This window comes from Zosterops lateralis (assembly GCF_965231275.1).
Source record: "Zosterops lateralis genome assembly, chromosome: Z".
In the NCBI taxonomy this organism is placed as follows: domain Eukaryota; kingdom Metazoa; phylum Chordata; class Aves; order Passeriformes; family Zosteropidae; genus Zosterops; species Zosterops lateralis.
The window spans coordinates 86705072-86714049 of NC_139800.1; the positions used below are offsets into that span (position 1 = coordinate 86705072).

Here is an 8978-nt window from a genome sequence, read left to right on the forward strand (position 1 = left end):
CCCAGAGTGGGTTGAGCACAGCATCCAGACTGCACAGATTGTTCCTTGGCTGAGGAGCTGCAGATGGCAACTTCTCTTATATATCATTTATGCAGCAAATGCTTGAGACTTGAAGTTGTTCAGGCACTTCACATGGAGCCTGTGGAGTGTGGGTGCTTCTGCACTGCACTCCAGGCTCAGGATGACAGTGTCCAACAGGCAGCTTGTACTCGATTATTTTAGGCTGCACTCAGTCACTGGAGATGCCCTTTGGGTTTTCAGTACATTCAGTTTCCTCCCATGCACTCAATTAGTTTTTTTCTGTTTGGCAGAAAGATTTACCTAAAGTGACACCTCGCTCTGGGAAAACACAGCAGTGTGAGCTAATTGATTGCTTTATAATTCTGAGCATAGAAACTTTGTATTTTTGTGTGGGAAAGAGCTGCTATTTTACGCCCACCTCAGGTGGAGAGGTCATAAGCAGGAGCTGTAATACTGTTGCATTCCAGAATGAAATGCTGTTTGGTGATAGTTTTATCCAAAAAAAAAAGGTGCTAATTCCAACATTAGCCTTTCAGAGAAAGATATATGGGGAAAACACAAATGTCCATGGTCAGACACAAATCCAGAGCTTGCAAATCCTGGGCTGGGGCATGGAAAAAGATGGGAGTACAGAGGTGAAGATGAAGGTCAGGGAAGCAGCCACTTTTTCCGAGGGTTTGCTGCACCCATCTTAACACCCACCTAGAAATCAGGCTGGAGGACAGCATGAATCGGCAGTGAATTCCTGGCATCAGGCTCAGCCAGGTTCATGGTGGCTCACAGGGGACCCTTGGGCACTGCTGCTGGATCCTGTTTTGGGGAACACTGCATCTGAGTTGGCTCACATTAGCTCAGCCAGCTCCATTATGGCTCCAGGCACCTGAGAACATCTTCTGTCCTGGAGAGTCCAGCTGCTGCTGCCCACCTCTCAGCCACTTTTGCATCTCCTCAGTAATAAATAAACTGTGATCTGTAAGATATGACCACAGTGCAGCTGCTTGTGCAGCAATATTGTCAGACCAGTAACACACAGCTTTCTGCTATGGCCTGTGATATTGAAACCCTTCCTGGATACCAAGGCACCAAAACCACCAGCTTGCACCAGTTTTCTGCTGAAATCCTCCAAGAGTAATGACATATGCTAGCTCAGAGGAGTACCAAACTCTCAGTGGATCAGCAGCTAAATGGGATAGAGCCCTGAGCCTAAAACATGTAGTGCTTTAAACCAGACACTGCAGGAAAACAGAACACAGAACAAAGCAGTGCAACAACACTTTTACCCTGGACCAGGATTGCCATCCTTGGTTAAGTATTTGTCACTGCATTCTAGGACTATTTTTAACACTACTCATGAGTGACTAAAGCAGGGTGGAGTAGCTAAGCCAGCTTGCTGTTCCTAGCCACCCACAAAGTTTATCTGACCATCAGAGGAGGACCAGAGCCAGTTCATGTGAGGAGTCAGAGCAAGATGCCTGTGAAGTGTCTGTGTCCTGGGACTCACATGGTGGAAAAAATGCACACCAGTCCCTGCAGCAGAGTAAAAAAAGGCCCAGACTCCACACGGGGCAGGCATGTCCAGTGCTTGACATAAATATCTGAGACTAATGCATCTCAGAGATGCATTAATCTGACCAGAGCTCACAAAGCATGTAGCTGGTATCTTATCTGCCCATCAGAAAAAGACAGGAGAAAAGCCATCTGTGCAAACAAGTTATTCCGGGACTAGAAGACACCCAATCAAAGGCAAGTAGTGGTTTCTCACAGGGTCAGTAATAGGAAATCATAGAATCATTACAGTTGGAAAGACCTGTCAGATCATCAAATCCACCCATTAGCCCAGCATCACTGTGTTCACCATTAAACCATATCCCCAAGAGCCACATCCACACACTTTTTGAACACTTCCAGGGATGTAACATCTGGCCCCTGTCTATCTTTCAGAATGGTCTCTACAGAGGTCCATTAGCTTTCAGGGAATCAGAAGCTGTTGAAAGGGGATTATCCAGCATTCCTTCTTCCATCACCTCCAAGACTGCTGCATTCAGAGGAGGGACCAAAAATAGCTGTGGGAAGTACCAGATGGCAGCTGCTGGATGCCGCATCCTGGTTGCCAAGTCCTTGCCAGCAAGGAGAGTACACACTGAATGGGAATGAAGACAGTCACTGGAGTATGTAGTTCCTGCAGGGCAGCACAAGAACACACCAACAGCCTGGGCTGGAGAGCAAGAAACACTCCACACCAGACAAGCAATATTCTAGAGAAGCATATATGTGTATCTGTATTGTTTTAATCTATACATGTATAAAGAAAAGCCTATCTGATGCAGAGAATTGCTGTGAAATGTTCAAAACTCTATTATACCAAATCATTAAAGGCAAATTGCAATAAGGAACATGCATTCAAAAACAAGGGTTTTCTCCCCCACTGTTCAACCCCAACTGGAAAATTCACCAGAACCAAGGACTTTATAAGTCACCTTGAATATTTCCCAGCTGTAAAACAAATTATTCAAGGAAGCACTACATTTAAGAGCATTTAAACAGACTGTCTTCTCAGACCTTGCAGAGAAAATATATGAGTATTTTCCTTTGGAAGGGATGGAAGAGGGAAGAAAAATTTTTTTAATATTTTGAAGCAAGAGATTCATAATTCACTAGAATTATAGCACATGCCTTAAGACAGATGTACCGATTGCAGGTTGGAAATCTTTGCTTCGGCCACAGAGGAAGTCAGATTATATTACCATGTAGCCTTTTAAATCAGGGAATTAAGTAACTTGGGATAACAAAAGAAAACCACTTGGAAAATTATTCTTAAACTTAGAAGAAAGGGATCGTTGTAGAAATATTAAAAAGGAGTGGGGTTTTTTTCCATGCTCATCTATAGGGAGACAGGACGTTAGTGTATCTTCTATTAGTTTAGTTAAAGGAGTTCCCTTAATGATCTCAGATTGATGTAGAACATGTAACTGCTGGAGAAAACTTGTAGAATTAAAAAAAGAATTATTTTCAAAATCTCAGTTTGTAAATTAGTACCATAAACACCTGATGTTGCTACCCTCATTATTTATAAAACTACACAAGGTGTCATAACTGGAGCAGTGGCAGAAGATATATCTGGTGCAACAGTCACAAACGTTTATACCAGCTCAATATTTGTTCTATAAAATCACGACGTCAAATTGCCTTCAGCAACTGCATAGAGCTGTCAGAAAAAGCTAACCATGCTCCATTATATTATATTAATGTACAACCAATGGAGAAGGGAAAAATAAACCCACAGAGTTTATTTAGAAAAAGAATCTTTTACACCTGCAGAGAGACTGGGAAAATAGAACTCCTACCTGCAGCTTTTTGCTGAATGATATTTTAATTACACCCCATGAGAATCTAGGTTTCCACTCAGAGTACTATAAATTCATGGCTTTCTAGAGGATGATTATACACTAGTGAGAGGGCAAAAGAGAACCTTTAGGCATAAGTATATATATAATTTCTGAAGAGTATCTTTAGGAATTGCAAGTATGGTCACAAATTGCTGCACTTTCAAAACATAATCATGTGCTTTGCTGGCTTGGTTGAAGTCTCTTGCCAGTGGCCTATGACTATTTTAAACAATATGGAGAAGACTATTTTAAACAATACGGAGATATCAAATCAGACTAAGAAGTTGCAGCATTGAATTTTTATGCTAACTGCATCCCTGCACTAACGAGTTATCAGCTGCATTGATAAGAATTGTGCTTCTTATCAGGAGCTGGTAAATTAATAAACACAGAAACATTAAAAGTGCAGGAGTCCTTTCAAGAGGGCTACATGAAAAGCATTAAATAAACAATATATTGTCACAACAAACATACTGCCAGGTTAATACCACAAACATTAGAAATTATTTACTGTATTGAAAAGGCTTATTTTGTCATTCCCCAGACAGTAAATAACACATGTATTCTTCCAGCTAAAAGAAAAAAAACACAGGATAGCTGCAATTCATTTCTTCTTGATTCACAGTTGCAAATAATAAAAGTTCACAGAAATATCTCTTTCAGAACAAAGTAGAAACATTCAGTTGTTAGAAGTACAAATCTTGTCTTCTGTCATGAATCTGAATACCTGAAAGACACAGAAGCATCAGGATGGTCAAACAGCACAGCACTGTCCTTGCAATCTCTTATGATGTTGTGCAAACAAAATTGTACCTTTGGTTCTGTTTCAAAAGAACCCTTACTAGAACAACCAGAATGACCATTCAAAGTATCCCCGAAACATTGCACATCAAAGAATCAACACTGGGGTATGACCAATATCAAGACACCAACAAAAATATGGAAGCCTAAATGCTTTGGGAATAATTTCTTTTAACAACTCACCCAGCAGTATGGTGAGTTTGTTGATGCAAACTGCAGCAGTGCTACCACATATGTGCTTGAGGTACAAAGCAAGGGCTGTTCTATCTTTATGGGATCTTCTATCTTTATGGAAACTTGGACAGCGAGTGCAAAACAGGCGTTGTGAAATGGCAGCCTGATGGTATAAGCACAAAACCTAAGGTAGATGGGGTCAAAAAACCCCATGTATCTAATTTTAATATAATGTAGTGCTTTTTTTCTTCTTTGTTAATGTGGTTATGGGAAGTGGTGGTTCTATCTGGGAGAAAAAGGAGCTTTTGAAATACAAAAGCAAACAAGGAAGCATCTTTAATACTACATGCGTAAGCAAGGTTTCTGTCTGATTTGTTCTAAACCTGCTAGTTTCTTTACTTACCTGCAGTGGCATGGCTTACACTGGGATCTTCTGAGCCTTGGTAAGAGCTAGCTTTTCTCTCTTAAAAAAAAAAAAAAAAAATTAAAGGCACTGGGGATGAGCAGAGATTCAACACAGAGATAAAAGTAGACAGTAGTTACTAAAGAAACCTTGTGCTTTTGCAGCCCAGCCTATAGCACAGGTGCTGAGGAACTCTGTGCTGTCTGGCACAGCAACATACACTTCCATAAATATAAATTTTAGCTGTTCTTAAACATGACACAGAAGAAGGAGAAGTATGTTTAACAGACAGAGCCAGGAAACAAGGATTCCTATAGCCAAACTAAATGCACACATCCTAGGGATTTGCCAAGTACTCCATGTGAGCATGGACCAGCCATTTCTTATTTGCCCTTGCTGGGCTGTCTGACAGTGACAAGGATGATGTTACATGTGTGGGTTTAGAGGCTCCTGAATATTCCTGAATAAAAGAAAGGGCTTTAATTGGTAATGGCTGGGGAATAAATACTGAGCTGTTTAATTTCCTTTTCAATTTTTTCCTCACTCATTTTGTTCCGATGTTTTTTGGAAAAAACAGTCCACTGTTGTTAGCAGTGCCTCCCTGTTATCAACACAAGACTAATTTAAGGAGTTAGCTGTTTTTCTGAAGGAGTCAGTTTCTGGGGTTCCCAAGTCTTGTAGGCTTGCATTGCCCCCTTGGGGGAAGACGGCACCTTACCTTGTTCTTAAATGAGATCCCAGTTCAGACAATGTCTTTAGAGTAATTAAACTCTCATTCAATACCTACATGAAATCTAGGGTGAGTGCCTATGCAACACATACACTCATACACCATGAGCAGAAAGTCTGCACTACAGCTGAAGATATAGACACTCTCCCTTTACCATGAACAGACACAGATGGGCAGATTAGACATTCTAGCAGTAGTAAGTTAGCAAAACACCTACAGTCAGGGTCCTCATAACAACATAACTCTGTTGTATATTCAAAAGAGGAACTCTAGATAAACTCCTGTTTGTATCTGCAGGCAGTCTTTAGCCCGCATTCTTCCAAATTCTTGTTGATGCAGTTTCAAAACTGGGTAACCAGAAGGTATTTCACAGTTGCTTATTCTTCAAAGCCTAAGCCTCAGGATTGCTTCTTCACATGGCTCATCTTTTTTGTTTAGAAGTACCAGGTAGGATGCACTGTATTTTTCCAGCAGACTCCCAAAATTTCACAACCCTTTTTCTTGGAGACTGGTGTCAAAGCTGCCTGACTGAGGAATGCCCAGGAACAGCAATGCAGATGTACTCCAACAGGCATCAACACTTTGGGCCAGAAGCCTAACCCCAGAGAACTTCTCAAAGGCAGAATTACTCATAAGAGCAATTTTATCCAGCAGATCTAGATACTGTGGGGACATAAATGAACTTCAAGCATCTTTTTGCTGTGTGCTGGTAGTACCTAGGATTGGGATTCCTAGTAATTGTGGATAATAAACAAGCAATAATCATCACTCTGTGAATTGCATTAGCTCAGGGAAACCTGCAGGGAGTAGATGTAGCCTTTGGCAGGCAGAGCAGCAGTGCCTCATGGCAGGGAGCTCTTATCCAGGAGACAAGACAAGGCTGGTCCACCAGCCCCTGAATCCTCATCATTCCAGCTATGGGCAGAGACTGAGAGGGAGAAAAAATCCTGGCCATGTCAGTAAGGGCTGCAGTTTTGATCCTGTACTCAGAACACAATTAACAGGCTGCACAGTAAGAGAGGCTGCTCAGGGATCTTTCCTGGCCACCCCTTTCTGGTCCCAGTGAGGGAGCATCTGGTACACACCACACCTAATACCAAAGAGTATTAGAGATTGTGTTAGCACTATGAACAATGCTTATAGTCACTTAAAATGTCTCCCCAACGTAAGCCAGAAGGTGACATATTGTGTGAGTAGGACATGCACATTTTTTGATGAACTGACACTATATGGTTAATTGATCCCAAGGATCAATCATGCAGTACGTAACGTATCAGTACATAACATGGCATGTATATATGTTATACACATATACACATATGTATAACATACAGTAATCTACTGTAAAAGATTTCTGTGAGTTGGATCCAGCTTAAAGAGTGTAGGAACAGACAGTACTATTCTGTCCCTTTACATCAGAAGTCATCAAAGAACAGTGCTAGTATTTGTTTACCTCCCCCAGGAGCTGAACTTTGACTCATATTTTGTAACCTTGCAGGTCCAGTCATACAAGCAGAACTTGACTGTTGCTTCATGGTGCATTCTTGCATGGATGTTAAGCACCTTTCCTGTTGCAGAAGGCCAAGAAGAGAACTGTATTTCCTGTCAGAGATCAGCTCATCAGCTGCATAGAGGTCAGGGAGGGTGTGAGGATACACTGATCCAGTGACACTGGGAGACCCAGTTGGAGGGAAGGGCCATAAATCTGCAGGTTGAGCTGGACGACTACGCAGAGATGATGGCTGGCACTGGGCTACCACACCAGCAGCAGAAAAATTCAGGGCAGAATTTGCCATGCTTGTTGAAGACGATGGATATGGTTTGTAGCAACGTGAAGAGAAACTCCACTGATGGGGAGACATGCTGTCTACTAAAAAAGAGAAAAAAAGCATCTGAAGTCTCATCAATTCTTACTTTTTTCCTCAAGGCAAATTCCAGTGGACTTTTAAAGGGAATGCTAGCAGATTGCATATTCATTTTAACAGAAATATATAATCACTTTAGTGCTGTTTATCTTAAAAATCAACCACAAATTCATACTAAAAGCAGATTAAACCACCACCATCAATGTTTCTACTAAGTATTAAGTGTGTACTTAAGTACTACACAACAACCAACTTAGGCAGGTTTTTGAGAGCTGCAAGCTTAGACAGATATATTTTTGTGAAGATGACAACTTAAGTCATGATGCACTTATTGCATCCAGCAGTGATGGGGAACACTTGGCTGGAAAAGGATGAATAGAAACCAAGTCCTGCCAACAGGCCCATAGAAAGCTTGGGAATCACTCTAGCAATCACAGGGGTTTACCCAGGAAGTCCTAGCTACATAACTCAGGGTTTTATAAGTATGATTTTCTTGCTTTCTGTTTGCACAAAATTCCAAATTTAAGCTCAGGTTTTTAGGATCTTAAATACTTTAGTGAAAGCCCGTCACCCCTATCCAACACCAGGCTCACATATTGAAATGAGCTCACCTTTTTTCAGGACAACAGTATCACCCCTGTGCTTTGTGCTCAGGTCTTGGGGGTTCTTGGCATTGTTGAGAGCTCTAGAAAAATGTTCATCTACCATGCTGTTAATGTCCCCTTGGAAATAGGTGAACACCATGCTCTGAGATCCCCATTCTGTTTTCACAGGCTCTTTGCTTTTACTTGGCTTTGGGGGAAGCTTTCTTGCTGCTTCTTCCATTTTCAAGGACCAACAGCCCCTGCAAAAAAACCCCAAAAAACTAAAACAAAACAAAACAAACAACAAAAACAAGCAAACAAACAAACAAACACACACACAAAAAAAACCAAAAACAAAACAAAAAAAAAAAAAAAAAAAAAAAAACACCAAAAAAAAAAAAAAAACCAAAAAAACCAAAAAAAAACAACAAAAAAAAACCAAACAAACAAAAAAAAACCACAACAACAAAAAAAAAACACACCCACCCAGACAGGTCAAAGAGACAATATTCAACTCCAAGTGCCTAGTGAGTGGTGAGCCCAGCTTCCTTCCAAAAATGGTAGGGGCCAGAAAAACACTTATTAGTAGGATCAGATTCTGTTTAGATTCTGTTTTTCTGCTTTTTCCCATGCACCTCTTCTTTACTGATTTATTAGATACTCCTAAAATGTAATACTTGGGCAGAATGGGCACATTTACCCACCAGGTTTCATTTCTCATCCTGACTTTTTAAGTCTTAGGATCTAGTACTGTGCAAATATGCCCTCTGAAACAACTGAAACCGTTAAAAAAATAATTCAGAGGTGGCACTATGCCTGAATGAATTCAGGGTGAACTTATCAAAATGCTTTGTCCAATTTAGGTTTTTTGTGTTGCTCAAAAACATAATGACAGACTGAAGAAAAAAAACAAACAAACAAACAAAAAAACCCAACAAAACGAGCAACAAATCCCCAAACCCCACTATTTGACATTAGAGCTGAAAATAATAATTTTAGACAAGGTAAAGTCTG

At 40.7% G+C, this 8978-nt stretch overlaps 1 protein-coding gene across 2 annotated transcripts; it reads right to left on the reverse strand.

The window, feature by feature from the left end:
• Positions 1 to 2288: 2288 nt before the first annotated feature.
• LOC310922834 (uncharacterized protein) lies at positions 2289 to 8968 on the reverse strand. 2 transcript variants are annotated; one of them, XM_083883704.1, is made up of 4 exons: positions 7992 to 8968; positions 6969 to 7382; positions 4786 to 4845; positions 2289 to 4134 (listed from the first exon to the last, which is right to left on the reverse strand). In XM_083883704.1, exons 1-4 carry the CDS (start codon positions 8683 to 8685, stop codon positions 4094 to 4096), a joined length of 1209 nt encoding a protein of 402 aa, XP_083739830.1. In that variant the 5' UTR covers positions 8686 to 8968; the 3' UTR covers positions 2289 to 4093. The 2 variants fall into 2 exon arrangements, with proteins under 2 accessions (XP_083739830.1, XP_083739829.1); XM_083883703.1 differs by having other exon boundaries at positions 6969 to 7385.
• Between the last annotated feature and the right edge of the window lie 10 nt (positions 8969 to 8978).